Here is a 21,222-nt window from a genome sequence, read left to right on the forward strand (position 1 = left end):
AGGAATTTCCTCCCTGACTTTCCTTCCCTGGGAGTGTTTGGGTGGGATGTGGAGGCAGAATCCAGTGTCTCCATCTCCCCAACAGTCACTGTGTTGTGTTTTCCCTCTTTGCTATTCCCCTTTCTGTCCTTTCTCCCGGCACAGGCAGTGACTCCTGTCTGGGTTCTCTCTCTCCCAGCAGGTGATAGGACAGTGAGTGAGAACAAGGAGCAGAATCAGCAGGAGGAAGGTTCTGGGAAAGTGGAATCGCAGGAGATAGTTTTGAGAAGAGCTGAAGGGAATTTTTCCCAGTGCTTGGAACAGGGAAATGCCTGGGGAGATCGACACAGATCACCGATGCAGCTGGGAAACTATCCCAGGAAGAAACTTGATGAATCCATTGACCGTGGCGGAGGATGCAAGGATCCCAAGGAAACCACAGTCCAGCAGAAAAGTCACAGTGAAGAGAAACCTTACAAATGCCTTGACTGTGGGAAAAGTTTCCATTTCAGTGCAAGCCTTATTAAACATTGGAGAACCCACACAGGAGAGAAGTCCTATAAATGCCTAGACTATGGGGAAAGCTTCCGTGAGAAGTCAAACTTTATTATGCACCAGAGACTGCACATAGGACAGAAACCCTATAAATGCCTGGAGTGTGGAAAAAGATTTAGCCAGAGATCACCGCTTATGGCACACCACAGATCCCACACAGGAGAGAAGCCCTATAAATGCTTAGTCTGTGGGAAAAGCTTCAGTAAGAAACCATGTCTTATTGTACACCAAAGACTGCACACAGGAGAGAGACCATATAAGTGCCTTGAATGTGGGAAAAGTTTTAGTCAGAGTTCAAACCTTACTGCACATCAGAGAATCCACACTGGAGAAAGACCCTATAAATGCCTCGAGTGTGGGAAAGGTTTTATTGAAAGTTCACACCTCACTGCACATCAGAGAATCCACACAGGAGAAAGACCTTATGAATGCCTTGCATGTGGGAAAAGTTTCAATTTGAAATCAACCCTTAATACACATCAGAAAACTCACACAGGAGAGAAACCCCATAAATGCTTGGACTGTGGGAAAACTTTCCGTCAGCGCTCACACCTTATTGAACATAGGAAAATCCACACGGGAGAGAGACCATATAAATGCCTTCAGTGTGGTAAAAGTTTCATTCATCACTCAAACTTTATTAGACATCCATGTCTGAAGACAAGAGAGAGACACTATAAATGCCTTCAGTGTGAGAGAGTTTTCTATGCACGATGGAACCTTATTAAACATGAGAGAACCCACACCAGAGAGAAACCATATAAATGCTTGGTCTGTGGGAAAACTTTTGGTCAGAGCTCATACCTTATTAAACATAGGAGAATCCACACAGGAGAGAGACCATATAAATGCTTTGAGTGTGGGAAAAATTTCATTCATCACTCAGTCCTTATTAAGCATCAGAGAATCCACACTGGTGACAAACCGTATAAATGCCTTGACTGTGGGAAAAGTTTTGCTGACAGAACAAAACTTACTAGACATCAGGCAATCCACACAGGAGAAAGACCCCATAAATGCTTGGTGTGTGGGAAAAATTTCATTCAGAAGTCACAACTTACTATACACCAGAGAACCCACACAGGAGAGAGACCCTTTAAATGCCTGAAGTGTGGGAAAACTTATATCCATAACTCAAAGCTTACTACACATCAGAGAACCCACACAGGAGAGAGACCTTTTAAATGCCTGCAGTGTGGGAAAAATTTTATTCATAACTCAAAGCTTACTAAACATCAGAGAACCCACACAGGAGAGAGACCCTATGGATGCCTTGAGTGTGGGAAAAGTTTTATTCAGAAGTCACATCTTACTACACATCAAAGAACCCACACAGGAGAGAGACCTTATAAATGCCTGGAGTGTGGGAAAACTTTTATTCATAACTCAAAGCTTACTACACATCAGAGAACCCACACAGGAGAGAGACCTTATAAATGCCTGGAGTGTGGGAAAAGTTTTATGGAAAGTTCATCCCTTATGAAACATAGGAGGATCCACACAGGAGAGAGACCATATAAATGCCTTGACTGTGGGAAAACTTTCAGTCAGCGCTCACACCTTACTCAACATGGGAGAATCCACACAGGGGAGAGACCCTATGGATGCCTTGAGTGTGGGAAAAGTTTTATGGAAAGTTCATCCCTTATTAAACATGGGAGAATCCACACAGGAGAAAGACCCCATAAATGCCTTGACTGTGGGAAAACTTTCAGTCAACGCTCACACCTTACTCAGCATGGGAGAATCCACACAGGGGAGAGACCCTTCAGATGCCTTGAGTGTGGGAAAAGTTTTATGGAAAGTTCATCCCTTATTAAACATGGGCAAATCCACATGGGAGAAAGACCCTACAAATGCCTTGAGTGTGGGAAAAGTTTTATGGAAAGTTCATCCCTTACTAAGCATGGGAGAATCCACACAGGAGAAAGACCCTATAAATGCCTTGAGTGTGAGAAAAGTTTCATTCAGCACTCAGTCCTTATTAAGCATCAGAGAATCCACACAGGTGACAAACCCTATAAATGCCTCCACTGTGGGAAAAGTTTTATTCATAACTCAAAACTTACTAGACATCAAGCAATCCACACAGGAGAGAGACCCTTTAAATGCCTTCAGTGTGGGAAAAGTTTTATTCAGAATTCACATCTTACTATACACCAGAGAGTTCACACAGGAGAGAGACCCTATGGATGCCCTGAGTGTGGGAAAAGTTTTATGGAAAGTTCATCCCTTACTAAACATGAGAGAATCCACACAGGAGAAAAACCCTATAAATGCCTTGAGTGTGGGAAAAGTTTCAGTTTAAAATCAACCCTTAATACACATCACAAAACTCACACAGGAGAGAAACCCCATAAATGCCTGGACTGTGGGAAAACTTTCAGTCAGCGCTCAAACCTTACTCAGCATGGGAGAATCCACACAGGAGAGAGACGTTATAAATGCCTTGACTGTGGGGAAAGCTTCAATAAGAGCTCAGAGCTCACCAAACATCAGAAAATCCACAAAGGTGAGAGACCCTAGAAATAGCTTGTCTGCAGGAAAAGATTCAATTTGACTTCACACATCAGTGATCAACACAACAGAGAGACCTTCAATGTGGGGGAAGCTTCATTTGGTGCTCCAGGAGTATCAGGGATCCACAAATCCGCACAGGGAGAAACCTCTGAGATGTTCTCAGTGTGAAAAATGCTCCAAGTGGAGCTGACATCAGAGACTCCTCCTCACAGCAGGGAAATTCTCTGAGTGCCCTGACAAGGGCTGGCCATGGTGACAAACCCATTTCCTCATTCCCACACACAGGGACATTTGGCTCCCAAGGACCCAGCTACCCATCGCTGGGGTGAGGATACAGCAGCAGCTGAGCAGCAGCTGGTCAGTGACCCTCTGGCTCTGCCTGGTCTAAGCAAACCCCAGGCAGAGGAGAGGCCCCGATCAGCACCTCCTCCCTGCTACAGCCCTGGCTGCTGAGCTGATGGGCCAAAGGTGGGGGAAGAAGAGAGAGAAACTCCTGCAGATGCTCCCTCTGCCTGGCTGAAGTTCCCCCCCTCCCTTCCTCTCCCAGTCGGGATCCCCCTGACATAGAAATGAAGAGAAGGACACTTGGGCCAGGCTCCACCTTCATTTTAGACCCCTGTCCCCACCCCCCATCTTCCACCAGCCCCTGGGCTGGGCTCCCCGACTTACCTGGACCTGTTCCCTGCAGGGGGAGAGTCCCTGGGGGTTAGTAACTCCTCCCCTCCCCAAATCCCCCAGGGCGCTGGGCTCTGGGGATCAAATATTGAGGGACCAGGAGGATGGGTTTTGGGGAGGGAACTGGGGATTGAATGGTTGGGGCTGGGGGAGCTGGGAAGCAGGGGGAGCTGGGTGCTGGATCACCGAGCGTTTGGGGATCATGGGATAAGAGGCGAGGAAGAGCACAGGGGTAGAGAGGTGCTGCCTCTCCTCACTCTCCCATTCTGCCCCATCTCCCTGCCCCCGCTGCATTCAGACAGCACCACTGGGAGGGGCTGATTCCCACAGAGCCATTTGGGGAAGGCCGAGAGATCCCACCTCTGCTTCCGAGCATTTATCTATGCTAGGAAATGTGGTTGGGATTAGCCAGAGCATCTCTGTGACCCTCCACCAGATTTTCTAGTGTAACCTCACCCTGAGCATCTTATGTGTAAGGCTGAGATTTTGTCATGGATATTTTTACTAAAAGTCACAGACAGGTGACGGGCAATAAAGAAATATTCACAGAAGCCCGTGACCTATCTGTGACATTTACTAATAATATCCGTGACAAAATGGGGAGGAAGAAGTCTGCAGCACCCATTGCTCCTGGGACTCTGGGGTCCCATGGCAGCCAGGCAGATGTGGGGGCCCTGGTTGCAGCTACATGGGCCTCCTGACTCCCGTGTTTCAGAGCTCTGGGGCCCCTGCAGCCCAGGGCAGTTGGGAACTGTGGGGGGGCCTTGCCCCCCACAGTGACTCATAGATCTGGTGGCCACTCCTGGCAGCTGGGTGCTGCGGGGTACTCCCACGGCCTGCAGCAGCTTAGAGCTCCAGGGGGCAGCTCTTTGCTACTGCACGCAGCAGGGGAACCCCGCAGCTCCGAGCCACCATGGACTGAAGTCACAGAGGTCTGTGGAAGTCACAGATTCTGTGACTTCTGCAAATCCATAACAAAATCGTACCCTTACTTATGTGTTCTGACCCCCTCCCATTCGCAGAGTGATCATTAGTCCCTGAGTTCCCCCTGTGGGGCTGGATTTTCTCATTCCCAGATAGTCTCACATTACTCCAGGCCCTGCTGAAAAGCATTTAGTGTTTGTACATTTTCTGCCTTATGCACCAGAATTAACTAGATGCTAAAAAAGTGGGAGCAGGGACAGTAAAATGTGGTGTTTTAGCTTCTGTGCTATTTCAGGGCGATGGGGTGAGTCTGAGGGATTCCCTTGTTCCCCCAGCACCATCCCCCTCCACTCTCCACATAGCAGCCTCTGTCCCAGCAATGGACAGTGTGATGTTGCACTCTATGTGATTTTTTAAAAATATGCTTATGAGTGTGAATATAATGTAACTGGAATATGCTTCATGCAAAAGGTCTCTTGTAAGGTATCATTACAAAGTTTATAATCTACTGAGTGTGGTCATCCTATTTGTATAAATGTGTCACTCTTGTATCTGAAACTAGACATATGAAATATAACTCTGAGGTCCTATTGTAGTTATGCAAAGTGGGGGCCATTAATGGTGGTTTGGAATCTTAATGGCCCCCATTAACCAGGACAATTGACTGTAGATGGCTCTGTTTTACTTGGAAGTCTCCCTGTATATGTGTGTGCTGGCAAGTGGGTAATGAAGTCTTACAGTGACATGTGATTATGTCACCTGAACTGGAATCCATCTTTAACCTGGTGCTTTTCCATTGAGGAGGGGTGGGAACCCAGAGGGACAAAGGATTCCCACCTTATGCAAAAGATATAGAAGAGGGTGGAACAGAACAAAGGGGGCGGCCATCATGAGAAATCCCCTAGCTACCACCTGAGCTGGCACAAGGGCTGGACCAGGGGAAAGGATTGTGCCCAGACTAGGAAGGCGTCCAGTCTGTGAAAGAAACTTACTGAAACATCTCAGAGGGTGAGATTTTATCTGTATTCAGTTTTATTACTGTGTTAGACATAGACTTGCGTGTTCTATTTTATTTTGCCTGGTAATTCACTTTGTTCTGTCTGTTACTACTTGGAACCACTTAAATCCTACTTTCTGTAGTTAATAAAATCACTTTTTACTTATTAATTAACCCGGAGTATGTATTAATACCTGGGGGGAGGGGCAAACAGCTGTGCATATGTATCAGTGTTATAGAGGGCGAACAATTTATGAGTTTACCCTGTATAAGCTTTATACAGGGTAAAAGCTTTATACAGGGTAAAACGGATTTATTTGGGGTTTGGACCCCATTGGGAGTTGGGCATCTGAGTGTTAAAGACAGGAACACTTCTTACGCTGCTTTCAGTTAAGTCTGCAGCTTTGGGACATGTGGGTCTGTGTTGGAGCAGACCCTGGGTCTGTGCTGGAGCAGACTGGCGTGTCTGGCTCCACAAGACAGGGTGCTGGAGTCCCAAGCTGGCAGGGAAAGCAGGGGCCGAAGTTGTCTTGGCACATCAGTTGGCAGTTCCCAAGGGGGGTTCTGTGATCCAACCTGTCAGTTTTATCTTCTCCTCATTCTACCCCTCTGTCTCTCACGGTGTCACTTACCACCATATCCCTGGCTCTCCAAGCTTAGGAATCACAGTTTTGATGTCTATGATCCTAAGTCAGACTCCAGAGGGCTGGAGAAGAAAGGGTCAGAGACCTACGAGTGGGCGGGGAAATCCCATTGAACCTAAAGCACAGTTTGGCCTTTCAGATCCTATAGCCCTGTTTACACCTATGGGTGAAATTAGTTCCCAGCTTTTTCTAAGCTAGTCCAGATCATTTGTAGATGGGAAGATTTGTCTTTCTTTCTCTTTCTTTTAGTATAATGATGCTAAAACTTTTGCAACTAATACAACCAAATACGGAGGCGAGGAGTGAAGCTGGTTTAGCCACTACAGAAGAAACTGGGTACATTTATTTTCCTGATTTTGTGTCTTAAAGGATTCTCTGAGATTTCACTTTATGAACATGAAAGTGTGTTATAGCCCACCCTGGATTGTGGGTTTTTCTCTCTTCGTGAAGGCTGTTTGGTCACATACGTTAATATTTAGTTTGACAGGATGTAGCTCAGATATATTGAGGACTTCACGAGACAAATGACCATTTGCCAGAATAGGCCTTTTTTAGATTTTGTTATTTTAATCTTTATCTGACCCTTTGTCATGAGATTTTTGTGTGTGGTTTGAACAATGACAGTGATCAGTATCTCTCAAAACAACCACTGATGGTGCAAGCTAGATTCACAGTGCGGGAGACAGAGGAATGAAGTTACTGCCTGATCCCTGCAGTGATGTGAGATACAGTTTGGAGGGGGAAAAACGAGGGGAAACAGAGCTGGGAAACTGCTGGGTTTGCTCCTCAAAGCCAGACGGCTGAGGCTGAGAACTGTGAATTCGCTGCATTAGAGCCAGAGAGCGACTAGACTTTGGCCTGTGAGTGTCGTGTGAAGCTGTCCCTGAAATCTAAAGGACCATGAATGACACGAGGGGGCTGTGCCTCCTTATTGCTGAGATGCCGAGGTTGGGCTCAGGCAAGAAAGGAGCCGGGGATGTCAACAGGCCTGGGCAGCCTTTAAGTCAGGCCGACCCCCATCACTGAGGCCAGAGGGAAATGAGGAACCTGACAGCCCAGCTGATCACCCCCTCCCCCTGTACCCCAGTGTCCTGAGTTGTGATGACAAAGATTCTCTTTGCCCCACTCACGCCACACTGATCCCTCGTGACTAACCCCTTGTGCCCCATGTTCACCACTTGCCTATGGTTATGATATATAGTGTACAAAGAGTGCCTGGTGAGGGATCACTGGAAAACTCACGATCAGCTGAATATTATGCCATCGAAATGTATGTACCACCAGTGCATGTAGAATGGTGAGATTTTACTGTATGTTTGTTACTAGGGTGACCATATTCCAGGTGCCCAAAAAGAGGACACTGATGAGGGGTGGGAGCCTGGGGGGGGGTAGAGTTCTGGGTGCTGGAGGGGGTGTGGTGGGGGTATTCACGAGGTGAGGGCAGTGTCGGTCACTGTCACAGTGGCAGGGCATTGACACAAGCCCAGAACGCAGCGACAGCCGTCCGTCAGCACCTACCTGTGGGACCACCTGCCCAGGGCTGGGGCCTGGGTGGGAGGGATCCGGCAGCAATCAATCGGCTGCAGATGTAGGGGAATGGACCAATCAGCTGTGGATGCCAGGAACTAGACCAGTTGGGAAGCTGACCAATCAGTGCCATTTCTGAGCTGCAGCCCATCTGCTCTGCAGAACCCCTGGACATTTGCTGTTATAGGAAAATCCCGCTTGGACAGAGAAAGCAGGTTCAAAAAAGAGGCTCTGCGGGAAAACCCGGACTTATGGTAACCCTATTTGTTGCTGAAATATGTCGTCGTTCTGGGGAACGCCCACAGACTAACTCCTCAGAGACGAGAAAGATCTGACCATCTGTGTTAGAAAACTCTTATCTGTCTGTCCACCAAAAGGAAGAAGGGGGTAAACAAAGAAATTTACAATTCATCCGAAGGACGGTTTTGGAGCTCACATACGCCATGGAGTTGCCTGACGCCATGACCCAGCAAAGACTTTTCCACTAGAAAGGCTGTGAGCATAAGAAGGGGGGGAAAGCCTCTGGCCACATCCCCTTCCTCATCTCTACTCACAGTAGCAAGATCGCTTGAAAGACAATAGGAGCATCACTGAATTGAGGGAAGTGGTCCTAGCTGGTCCTTCCTGTAAAGTTCTAAGCGCCACCAAAGAGCTGTAAGGCGGCAGGGGGCAGGGAGCGCTGGGAGGGGGAGGAGCTGGGATGTGGGGCACTGGGGGTGGGGAGAAGGAGGCGAGGAGCAGGGAGCTTGGCTGCTGGTGGGTGCGGAGCACTTGATAATTTTTTCCCGGTGGCCCTCCAGTCCCAGAGCACCCATGGAGTTGGCGCCTATGGCTCCCTCCCAGGGGCCTAGCTGCCCCACAGGCTCTTAGTGGGCTGCCTGCCCACCACTCCCTGTTTTCCGTAAAGAGCGGGGGAAGGCACCTGCGGCTTTTCAACTCCCCGTTCCCTGCTGGGAGTGTGGGAAAGCCACCTGGGGCTCCCCCTCCATCACTCCCCTGCCAGGTTGACACCAGACCATTAATAACTACTCTGAGTACAGTCTTTCAACCAGTTGTGCACCCACCTTATAGTAATTTCATCTAGACCAACAAATTCCTCCCTGCTGGTCAGAACTGAGTCTAACCCGACTGTCCCATGGTTACTTCCCCCACCATAAGAAAGCAGAAGTTGTCCCTGACATGTACCCAGCACTTATTGCACATTGGGTGCTGATGATAGGGTGGCCAATTGCCCGGTTTTTGAGCAGAAAGTCCAGTTAAAAAGGGAACCTGACATTGTCCGGTCAGATCTACTGACTGGCCACCCAAAGTCGAGTTACTGCAGGTGGGGAGGCACTGGGTCATCACCCACACCAGCCCCTACTCAGCCGGGGCTGCCTCCTACCTGCATTGGGCGGCTGCAGCTCCCAGCCCCTGCTCCACAGGCAAGTCCCTCCTGACCTGGATAGGGAGGGTGTAAAATGAGTGGATGGGGGAGGAGCCTCCGGGGGAAGAAGCGAGGCAGGTGTGGGGCCTCAGGGGAAGAGATGGGGCGGGGAGGTTCCGGCACTCCTGCTGGAGTGTCTGGGTTTTTTAAATTACCAAATTGGGAACCCATATAGCTAGCTGAGAGGCTGTGAAAAATATTAACAAACAAACAAATATCACTTTTCACAGCAGCAGACTTACTAGCTCGCAGTAAATAAATTACAATGATTTGGGTGTGTATCTGGGTAAGGGGACTGTTGGCCCCTTACTGAAACTTAATGGGGGGGTTTTGGTTGGCTCCCTCCCAGTACCAAAAGCTAAGGGAAGGACCAATGGGAAATCAAGGCCCTGAGAGTAGTCCCCAGGGCCGATGGGGAGAGGCTAATGCTCTAGGTCAACCTCGTTGACAGGGCAGGCAGGCCAATGAGGGAGTCAGGAGCCCGTCCTCTGTGTGAGCTGGAGCTGCCTGCCAGAGAAGGGCAGAGCTAAGGGGAGAGCAGCAGCCTGGGCTGGGCTGGACACAGAGCAGCAGCAGTGCTGAGGCAGAGGGGGGCTGGGGCTGGGCCAGTCCGGAGCCGGGTGCGGTGAGCAGCTGGAGAGAGCGAGGGGGACCCTGGGCAGAGGGCCCAGCGTAGGGAGATGCCCCCAGCCAAGGGGCCTCGTAGGCCAGACTTGGAGGGGAAGCCTAACCCCAACAGGAGGAGGCCGACGCTGGGAAGAAGGGTCCTGCCACCTAGAGCCTGAAAGCACGTGGCCACCGTCAGTGCACGTGTCTGACCCGCAGCATCCCTGCAGCACAGCCAGGGCCTGGGCAGGAGGCCTGAGACATGTGAGGAGCAGACTTGGAACTGCCCTTACATCTCAGAGACGCTGGTTGTGGTTCCCCCCATGCCCACAGAGCGGGGTGACATGTTTTCCTTTCACCTTTCCCATTTTTTTCCTTTTTTTCAAATTACTTGCTGTTTAATTAATTTGTTCTGAACTCTGTGCAATGGTCAGTGAAGGTGCCAGGGAAGAGTCCAGAGCGAAGAGAGTACCCCGCAGTGGGGACACTGTCACCCCTGTCTTGAGTGATCACAACAAGATTGGGGGTCGAGCCCCTCAGGAATCCTTAGCCCAGCCTTGTCAGGGTTATGGGGACTAGAGTGGAAGGGGAGTCCTTGGGGTCAGGCAGGCCTCTGGATGAAGGGAGTGGGAGCGAGGACTCAGATCCTTCTGCTATTCAATTCCACTGGGGTGGGGTGTATAAGCCAGGAAAATTCCCCACAATAGAGGGACCATTCCCCCGCTTAGCTCTCTGTAGGGGTCAGCACCACCATGTTGCACAATGGAAACTTAACAAAATTACCAGACTTAGTGATGGACATTGGAGGGGGCTCCAGGCTGAGGCAGGGGGTTGGGTGTGGGAGGGGGTTCGGGCTCTGGGCTGTGGGTGCAGGTTCTGGGGTGGGGCCAGAATTGAGGGGTTCAGGGTTGGAGCTCTGGGCTGGATGTGATGTGGGGGAGGGGGGTGAAGGCTCTGGCTGGGGGTGCAGGCTGTGGTGTGGAGTTGGGGATGAGGGATTTGGGGTACAGGAGGGGGTTTGAGGCTGGGACCAAGGGGTTCGGAGGATGGTAAGGGGATCAAGGCTGGGTCCTGGGGGCGGGGGTAAGCGATCCAGTTGCAGGTGCAGGCTCTGGGGTCGGGCTGGGGATGAGGGGTTTGGGATGTTGGAGGGTGCTGCGGGCTAGGACCAAGGAGTTTGGAGGGCGGGAGGGGGATCAGGGCTGGGGCAGGAGTGTGTGGCGCGGGAGGCATATTCAGGCTCTGTGCAGCACTTCCCTCAAGCAGCTCCTGGAAGCAGCGGCATGTCCCCGCTCTTGCTCCATCTGCAGGTCTCAGAGCCACGGGGAGGGGGAACGGAGGCAGCCTGCAGAACCCCCTGGCTGCGCCTCTGCCAGCAACAGCAGGGATGGGGAGCCGCTTGCGGGGATCATCCCCCATTGACCTCAACACTGTTACCGTGGACACTTGTGTCCGGGTACAGACATGTTACAGCCCCCTTCCTATGTGCACATCTCATGGTTTTTCCTAAAGTTAATTAAGTGTTTTAGGGAAAAGTGTCAGAGCGGCCACCAGCCAGAGCTGCTGGCCGCACTCTGAGGCCACCAAAAATGTGGCCGTGAGAACCCCTGGGCTCGATGCTCAGGACGGGCCCTTCAGACCTTGGAGCCTGTGAGTGTAACAGGAGCCGGGCACAGGGATGCTGCAGCGCGGTGGGTTGATCGCTAGGACCCAGGAGCGGCTGGGGGGCGGCTCTGGGGGGAGGATCGCGGGGCTCAGGCCCGGCCCAGGAAGTGACTCGCAGCCGCTGCGGGGACTCTGGCTCCCGGCGAGATCCCCGCGCCCCGGCGGCTGGTGCTGGGAGCCTGGAGCCCGGGCTGCAGCCGGGAGAGGGGAACCTCCAGCCGGGCCCTGCCCGCTGCTCCCCGGGAGCCTCCCCCAGGGCAGAGCCCCCAGCCCGGCCAGGGCCCCTTCCCGGCCCGGCCCCTGCCCCGGGGGGCCCCGCTCGGAGGGAAGGTAAGAGAGACCCGCCCCCGGTCACCCCCGGGCTGCTCCCCGCGGAGCTGGCTGCGATTCCCTGCCCCGGGCCTAGGCAAGCGGCCGCCAGGTCCCGTTGGGGGCGGGGGGAGCCAGCCCGGGCCGTGCTGGGGCAGCCCCACGGAGTGGGGGAAAAGATCGGAGTGAGAGCTTTTTCTTCCCCCAAAATTAAACATATGCATGGCTGAGTCATTATGCACGCGTGCAATAGTGCAAAACTCCCCCAGGAGCAGCCGCTGGCCAGCGAGCCTCGTGTGAAGGCCAGAGACCGTCTCTGCTAAACTGCTGCCTGATCCAATCTCTTCCCAGAGCGAATCAAACACAGAGTCAGTGTCTGGACAGCCTCTTTCGGACCAGGACCCCTTCACCCCTGAATCCTGGTTGATACTGGGGACTCTCTGGAACAATCAGGGGTTTCCACAGACATGCCCCTTCTCCCCCCTTCCTGGGATCAGATTCTCTCCTTTCTTTTCTCCCGTTGACTTGGCTTTTATGGATGCTGCCCCCATAGTGCTGTGGTCAGGAGACAAGGGAGCTCTGAGGAGCAGGGTCTGGGGCAGGGAGGTTTCAGTTTAATGGGTTTATGGCTAGGGCCCAAAAGGAGCTGGAGTGATGTGGGAGTAATCATTGGGCTCCCTCATTCCCAGCAGCGGGAAGTGAATGGCACTTACTGCAGTAACTGGTCACTGCTGTGCAGAATCCCCATTCCTGGCAAAATCCCTGGCTGCAGACAGGAGAGGTTTATATTGTAAGGCAGGAACATTCCTGCTGCTCCCCAGGAGCCTCTCCCAGTGCAGTAACCCCAGCCTAGTCAGGGCCCCCCTTCCCAGGCTTCAGCCCCTGCTCCCAGGGAGGGTACCGCTTGGAGGGAAGGTAAGAGAGACCTTTACTCCCGCCCCCCAGGCAGCCGTGCCTCCCGTTTACACCCGGGCTCCAGGAGGAGAAGGCTAAAGAGGTGCAGGAGTGGGGAACAGGGATGCATTAGGTTACAGGAGATGGCTAATAGGAATGCAGGGGGCAGGATGTGGGGGCAGGGAGAATGAGTAATGCAGGGGAGTCAGGCTGTAGGAGGAGAATTATGGGGCTGAGGGGAATGAGGGAAGATGTGATTGGGGGGGCACTGTGAGGGAAAGGGGGGATGTGGGGAGGGGAGGCTGGAGGGAGAAGGTGAGAGCAAGTGCAGACTAGCTGGGGGAGGGAGAAGGCAGAGGGGTGGGGAGAGATACAAGGGCAGCTTCCCCACCCTGTGGGGTAGGAGAGGGTGAAGGACTTCCCCACCCAGCAGCCATGGGCAATTTTTTTCCTGGAACTGGTCAAACAAGCATGTGAGGTGAGGAGACTGTCCCCTCAGGAATCAGAAGCAACAAGGAAAATATCCACAGGCCGCCTCCTCCCCTCCCCGCACACCCTGCTTCCAATTTATGATTTGATTTAAAAATAAAAAAGACACACTCATAATATTGGGGTCTGTCTCCTGAGTGTTTGGGGCTGCTCGAGGCCCTGGTCTGATTTCCATGCAGGATTCAGATCTCAGCCAGACCCATTGTCAGACCCGAGTCACTGCTAGCTCTGGCAGGAGGTGAGCGTGGATGGGCCAATGAGATCATAGAATCTCAGGGTTGGAAGGAACCTCAGGAGGTATCTAGTCCAACCCGCTCCTCAAAGCAGGACAAATCTCGAACTAAATCGTCTCAGCCAGGGCTCTGTCAAGCCTGACCTTAAAAACCTCTAAGGATGGAGATTCCACCACCTCCTTAGGTAACCCGTTCCAGTGCTTCACCACCCTCCTCGTGAAAAAGATCAGCCTCTGCCTGCCTGTCCCTGGGGGCTGCAGGGGCAGACCAGAGAGACTCATCCTTATCTGCTGCCACCAAAGGGCTCCGGTTATTGCTAAGGACGAGGAGGAGGCTGGTGTGTGCGTCTCTTGCTGCTCATGTTATCAGCGCTGTGGAGTTGAGCTCCCTGGTTCAACCGGGGACTCTAGATTGAGATGCTGCTTCATACCCAGCAGAGGAGAGATGTCTGTTAAAGCCCCTCTGTGCCCAGCCTAGGTGGGGACTTTTTCCAGTGGCTGGAACCAGTCCCTGGGGCAGCCCCTGGCTCTTCGGTCACCAGCTCCTCAGCTGGAGCTTGCAAGTGATGGAGAGACCCGGGGGACAGGGCTGGGGCCGGGCAGAAAAGTGACTCTGCACAAAGGGCCCCTTTCAGGGACCTGCTGGTGAGTTTGGCCTACGTGGGAAGGGGGCTCCCTGTGTGTCTGCAAGTCCCAGAGCTGCTGTGCCCATGGACACAGCCAGGTTCAAACCCCTGTTAGCAGTGGCTGATCTGCCTAATGAGAGCAAAGGCTCAAGACAATGGGGCAGTCAGAAGTTCTCCCAGGACTAGGGAAGCAGATAAAAAGGGAGAAAGGAGAGACTGGAAGGGGCAGCAGGAGCAAGAAGTGGGGAGGGAGTTTGCCAGGTCCAAGACCTGTCTGGATCCATTCCCTGCACCCCCAGGGCAGAGTGACTCTCCTGGGAAGAAGGGGAGGAGCTGAGAGAAGAAAAGCCAGTTGCTGACTCTGCTGAACACCTCACTATCTGGAGAGAAGGGGGGTAGCTTTAGAGGGGGTTACACGATAATGTCATGGGGAGCCCCCAAAGTGGTTCTTTCGATTTCCTCTTCTTCTAGCATTTGATGCAGGGATGCTCTTACTGGGAGGGTTTAAAAGTGTCCCCGGTGAGTTTAGTTCTGCTGGGAGGGGCCTGACCTGGCAGCATGGCAGAGTCCAGAGCATGTGTCTGCAGGAAGGGAGCCTGGGGGGAATCGGGGTGTGAAATGGACTCAAGTCTCTTCTGTAACCTCCCCCCATCACCCCTCTCGCCCTGACAGGCTGAGGAATCACGTCCAGATTTCGCTGCAGATCGTCCCGTCTTCCAGGGTACAGGGAATGGAAATGGTTGTGATGGAGCCAGCTCAGGTAGGGGATTTTCAGGGAGCTGCAGGGGGGTGTTGTAGAGGGGGAGGGGCAGGAAAGACACAGGGTGAAGCAGGGAGGGGACAGGGTGAGGTATACCTGCTGATTTTCTGAGCAAGCCCATTGACAGTTGGAGGGGGGGGGCGCGGCGGGACATTCCCCTATTTCTCAAACAGTACACAACCCCCTTGGGCAGGGCTGGGTACATTTTCCAGACTCCCAGTGCTGGAGCCTGAACTGACTAGCCAGGGGCTGCTGTGAAATATGAAGGGAAGCTGTCGGGAATCCTGTCCCTGTCCCCGGCTCAGAGCTCTGCTTCCCGTATCAGCCTGTGGCTGGCAGGTGTGTGGGAAATGAGAAGACCCTGCCCTGCTCCGTCTTCTGTTGAGGGACAAGCAGCTCTCACCTTCTCCACACCCCCTGAAGCCTCCGGGCTGCTCTGAGCAGGGTGGGGGAGGAATTCTGCTACTCTGGTCCTCCCAGAGCTTCCGAGGTGATTCTGTTTTTTCTTTCTTCCTTTCCCGTGACTAGTGTGATTGTGGTTGGGGCAGCAGGTGCTGAGTGGGGGACTCTTGTTTCAGATGCTGGTGACCTTCAAGGAGGTGGCTGTGTATTTCACCCAGGGGCAGGGGGCTCTGCTGGATGCTGGTCAGAGAGCCCTCTACAGGGACGTCATGCAAGAGATCTACGAGACGGTGACCTCGCTGGGTAAGGGATTCCCGTCCCCTCAGTTATTAGAAAATGTAGGGCCTCCATTGCTGAATCTGGTCAGGTTCTTCCCTGGTCAGTTAGATTGAAGGGGAATGGGTTCTATAATCCACAGCTGCCGTGTGAGAGAGACCTGCATCTCCATACCCTCACCAGTGGGATAAGGGTGTCAGACCTAATGGACGTGCAAAACCATCCCCATCCCTCCAGCTTTCAAGAGGGAGAAGCCGTGTATTCTCCAATCTGTATTGTTTCTCAGTCGCACAGAGAATTACTCCAGCCATAGGGAGGTTTAGAAATAGGCAGGGCTATTTCTATTTCTATTTCTATTTCTAGAGCTGTGTGTGCATCAGCAAAGCCCCCAAAGTGCACAGATCCTGGGAACTGCTAGTGAGGGCGTAACAGTTCTCCCCAGATGTCTCCCCCCACCAAGGGGGCTCAGTGACATGTTCCCGTCCCCTTGGATTCCAGATTCTCCCAGCACAGCACCGGGACATGGAATGCCCTTTATGACAGACACTCTCTCAACCCTCCGTGCACCCTGATCTGGTCTGATTTCACCCCCTGCGCAGGGTTTCCCATGCCCAAACCTGAGCTGATCGCCCAGCTGGAACGAGGGGAAGAGCCGTGGGTGCCCGATCTCCAGGCCTCGGAGGAAAGAGAGATCTCAAGAGGCGCCCGCCCAGGTGAGGACTGACATAGAAACCATCTGGCTAATGAAGGAAAATGTTGAGAATCCCAAAAATGTGGTGTGAGTAAAAGCCCTGAGTTCTTCCTTACCTCACCCAGAGCAGGGCTGGAGTCAGCAGATATCGCTCACAGCTCTCCACCCGTCCTGTTAGCTACACGAGTTTCCTTCCCACTTTCCCTCTGAGTGTTTGGGGGGGATTTGGAGGCAGAATCCAATTGCTCTGTCTTTGCAGCATTAGCGTGTTGGGTTTTCCCTCGGTGCTATTCCTCTTTCTCCCCGGCACAATGACTCCTGTCTGGATTGTCTCTCTCCCAGCAGGTGATGAACGAGGGAGTGAGGAGGAGGAGGGGAATCATCATGAGCACGTTCCTGGGGAAATGGAACCACAGGGGACATTTGTGGGAAGAGCTGAAGGGAATTTTTCCCAGTGCTTGGAAAAGGGAGAAGCCTGGGGATATTGGCACGCGTCAGAGAGGCTGCTGGGAAACCACCCAAAGGAGAAAGTGGATGAATCCATTAAATGTTGGGGAGGAGACAAGGATCCCACAGTCCAGCAGACAAATCCCAAGGAAGAAAAACCCTATCAGTGCCTCGAATGTGGGAAAGGATTCATTCTGAGATCACACCTTGTGACACATCAGACAATCCATACTGGACAGAAACCCCTTCAATGCTTGGACTGTGGAGAAAGCTTCAGTAATGGCTCAGACCTCAATAACCAGTGGAGAAGCCACACAGGAGAGAAACCCTATCAATCCCTTGAGTGCTGGAAATGTTTCAATTTCAAGTCAGCACAAGTTACACATCAGATAAGCCAAACATGGGAGAGACCCCATAAATGCTTAGACTGTGGGAAAAGTTTCATACAGAGGTCAGACCTTGTTAAACATCAGGCAATCCACACAGGAGAGAGATCCCATAAGTGCTTGCACTGTGGGAAAAGTTTCACATGGAGATCAGCCCTTGTTCAACATCAAGCAATCCACACAGGAGAGAGACCCCATAAGTGCTTGGACTGTGGAAAAAGTTTCATATGGAGGTCAGACCTTGTTAAACATCAGGCAATCCACACAGGAGAGAGACCGCATAAGTGCTTGGACTGTGAGAAAAGCTTTATACGTAGGTCAGACCTTGTTAAACATCTGGCAATCCACACAGGAGAGAGACCCCATAAGTGCTTGGACTGTGAGAAAAGTTTCATTCAGAGGTCAGACCTTGTTAAACATCAGGCAGTCCATACAGGAGAGAGACCCCTTAAGTGCTTAGACTGTGCCAAAAGTTTCAGAGACAGATCAGCCCTTTTTAAGCATCAGGCAATCCACACAGGAGAGAGATCCCATAAGTGCTTAGACTGTGGAAAAAGTTTCATATGGAGGTCAGACCTTGTTAAACATCAAGCATTCCACACAGGAGAGAGACCCCATAAGTGCTTGGACTGTGGGAAAAGTTTCATACGGCGGTCAGACCTTATTAAACATCAGGCAATCCACACAGGAGAGAGACCCTACAAATGCTTGGACTGTGGGAAAAGTTTCATACGGAGGTCAGACCTTGTTAAACATCAGGCAATCCACACAGGATACAGACCCCATAAGTGCTTGGACTGTGGGAAAAGTTTCATACAGAGGTCAGACCTTGTTAAACATCAGGTAATCCACACAGGATACAGACCCCATAAGTGCTTTGACTGTGGGAAAAGTTTCAGAAATACATCAGCCCTTGTTACACATCAGGCAATTCACACAGGAGAGAGCCCTCATAAATGCTTAGACTGTTTAAAAAGTTTTGTATGGAGGTCAGACCTTGTTAAACATCAGGCAGTCCATACAGGAGAGAGACCCCATAAGTGCTTGGACTGTGGAAAGAGTTTCATATGGAGGTCAGACCTTATTAAACATCAGGCAATCCACACAGGAGAGAGACCCCATAAGTGCTTAGACTGTGGGAAAAGTTTCACACAGAGATCATATCTTATAACACATCAGAGGATCCACACAGGAGAGAGACCCCATAATTGCTTGGATTGTGGGAAAAGTTTCACAAACAGATCAGCTCTTGTTAGACATCAGGCAATCCACACAGGAGAGAGACCCCATAAGTGCTTGGACTGTGGGAAAAGTTTCACACAGAGATCACACCTCATTAAACATGGGAGAATCCACACAGGATCTAAACTTCTGTGACACACGGCCAGAAAGGGTTAAGAAACTTGCAGGATAATTGACTCAGACTCAACTTTTGGAGACATGTTCGAAAAGTGTGGAAATGGTAATTAGGGCCATTCCACGTTAGATAGACTAGAAGTTTGAAATGTAAACTTTTATTGTCAACGATCTGGAAGAAGATGGTAAGTGTAGTAATCTGTGTTTACCTTTATCTTGTTGGAGGTCAACAATGTAAACAAACGGTTCCTGTCTAGGGCTGTATTCTGTTAAGTCAGAGATCAACAGGAAATATTAACATTTAGATGAAACTTGAGTGTAATAATGTCATTTTCTGTATGTCTCTTTAAAGTTTGTGGTTAACTGTCTGTGAACTGCTTTATGGATAATTACCTAACGTTAATCCTTGTAATTAATTACCTGTGACGTTTAGGAAATAGTAGCTTACTTCAAAAGCCTATTGTTCACCCAAGGACTGCCTGCTCACGAGAGGCTGCAAAAATCTCTTGAAAAATTCTTAGGACCTGATCCTTTTATCTCAGATCTTCTTAAACCTGTAACGAAATAACGCATGAAACGAGGAAGAAGCCTCGTGGAATGCAAATGAAGAACTTGAACAGAAAAGAGCTAATTTCAAAGCAAGTGGGCGTTGTGTGTGAGGATCGGCGGTCAAAGAATCAAAATGCCTTCCTCACTCTCTGTCATCAGAGGAAAAACCTGTGTGGGTAGTGACCCTGTCAGCCTTTTTTTGTGTGAGAAGAAGCCGTAAGCATGGATTCAAGGAAAGATCCTTTACCTCTGGACTGTTTGGACTCTTCCAGGGAAGTGTCCTGGATAGAAAACGGAGCTCCCCAGAGACAATCTGAGTACCCCGAAAAGACTTTGGGGAAACTGTCAGTTTATTATATCACTGCCACCCTTTGGAATTACAAACTGACTCACCTGTGCGTACATTTTACCTGCTTTATCCTCTCAGTAGCTCTCACTTCCTTTCCTTAGCTAATGAACCTTCAGTTGGTTTACTACAGAATTGGCTGCCAGCGTTGATGTTGGTGTAAGATCTAGGGTACCAATTACTCTGGGGTAAGTGACTGGTCTCCTGGGACTGGGAGCAACGTGATGTGATGTGATTTTTGGTTTAAGTGACCTTTTATCACAAAGTCCAGTTTGTCTGGGTGGCAAGACAGACTGGAGAGTCAAAGAGTACTGTCGGTGAGTCTAGGGTAAGACAGGGATAGTGATCCAGGAGTTCACATATGTCACTGGCCTGGTGAAATCTAATTAGAGTATGTCCCACCAGCTTGAGATGTCTGCCTGGTTTTCTGCCCGGCTGCCTGGAGGTTGGCACTCCTAGTTGTGAACCACTCCTGGAGTGTGACAAACTCACCCTGAGCATCTTATCCTAATCCCCTCCATGATCAGAGTGATTGTTAGTCCCTGAGTTCCGCCTTTTGGGACTGGATTGTCTCATTCCCAGATAGTCTCACATTACTCGAGGCCGTGCTGAAAAGCATTTAGTGTGTGTACATTTTCTCCCTTATGGGCCAGAATTAAACAGATGCTAAAAAAGTGGGAACCAGGACAGTAAAATGTGGTCTTTTAGCCTCTGTGCAGTTTCAGGGCGATGGGGTGAGTCCGAGGGATTCCCTCTTTCCCCCAGCACCGTCACCCTCCACACTCGACACAGCAGCCTCTGTCCCAGCAATGGAGAGTTTTATCCTGTCCCCATTCTACCCCTCCAGCTCCCAAATTGTCACTTACCACCATGTCCCTGGCTCTCCAGGCTTAGGAATCACAGGTTTGATGTCTGTGATCCCATGTCAGAGCCCTGAGGGCTGGAGAAGGAAGTGTCACAAACCAGGAAGGGAATCCAAATGAATCTGAAGGCACATTTTGACCTTTCTGATCTCATAGCCCTGTTTGCATCTCTTGGTAAAATTGCTTTCAGTGTTTGTCTAGGCTAGTCCAGATAATTTGTAGATGGGAAGCTGGTTTGTGAGTTTTTGGTTTATTATGACGATGCTAAAACTTTTGTAAGTAACACAACGAAATAATGATGCGAGAAGTAAAGCAGGTCTCGCCCCTTTAGAAGAAAATGGGTTCACTCATTTTCTGGATTTTGAGTCTCCAGCTTCTCTGGGATTTCACATTAAGAATGTGAAAATGTTTTATCGCCCACACTGTGTGGTGGCTTTTTCTCAGTTCCCGAAGGCTGTTTGGTCACATACTTGGCTGTTAGATTAGTCTGCCAGGACATAGCTCAGATTTATTAAGGGCTTCATGAAACAAATGTTGATTTGCAAGAACACTCCTTTTCAATTAAATTTTAACCTTTTTTACCCCTTGTCAACTTATTTTTTTTCTTTGAACAAGGACAACTATCAATATCCCTGCAGGTCTGGGCCAGGGCTAGATTCAGGGAGGGGTGCCCCAACTGCGGCTGGGTCCGGGCCAGGCCAGCACGGCTGGCTCCAGGCCAGGCTGCCTGGGTTCGGGCTTGGCTAGGCTACGCCACCACAGCTCAGTTCAGGCCGGGCTGCCGCAGCTGTGTCCGGGCCGCGCTATGGCACCGCGGCTCCGGCTGGCTCTGGGCTGGGCCGCCCGGGTTCAGGTTTGGGGCCGGGCCAGGCCGCTGCGGCTGGGGTAGGGCCGGGCCAGGATGGGGTAGGTGCACGCCAGATGCAGCAGGTCCGGACCACAGCATACTTGGAGCTGGGTGGCGGCCCTGGCAATGGCCGGTTGGGGTCCGGAGTAGGATGGGGCCGTGGGAGGGGCGCCCCTCTCCCGGCCGCGGCAGGTCCCCGAGTCCCGGTGGGTTCCCTGCGCGGCGCTAAAT

The 21,222-nt window shown here is 51.3% G+C and overlaps 2 protein-coding genes across 2 annotated transcripts in view; both read left to right on the forward strand.

Annotated features, from left to right (window-relative positions):
- Positions 1-5,797, forward strand: part of LOC311530789 (uncharacterized protein) — a 40,025-nt gene extending 34,228 nt beyond the window's left edge. Inside the window, exon 4 of the mRNA XM_084647692.1 lies at positions 182-5,797. Coding sequence (XP_084503818.1) covers positions 182-3,060 — 2,879 coding nt within the window. The 3' untranslated portion in view covers positions 3,061-5,797. The remainder of the gene's footprint in view (positions 1-181) is intronic.
- Positions 5,798-11,648: 5,851 nt separating this feature from the next.
- On the forward strand, positions 11,649-19,333 carry LOC311530821 (uncharacterized protein). Its single transcript, XM_084647764.1, has 5 exons — positions 11,649-11,848; positions 14,741-14,828; positions 15,407-15,533; positions 16,106-16,219; positions 16,540-19,333. The coding sequence occupies exons 2-5, from the start codon at positions 14,799-14,801 to the stop codon at positions 18,405-18,407; spliced, it is 2,139 nt and encodes a 712-aa protein (XP_084503890.1). The 5' UTR covers positions 11,649-11,848; positions 14,741-14,798; the 3' UTR covers positions 18,408-19,333.
- Positions 19,334-21,222: the final 1,889 nt, after the last annotated feature.

This window comes from Lepidochelys olivacea (genome assembly GCF_965140295.1).
Source record: "Lepidochelys olivacea isolate rLepOli2 genome assembly, chromosome: 14".
NCBI lineage: Eukaryota > Metazoa > Chordata > Testudines > Cheloniidae > Lepidochelys > Lepidochelys olivacea.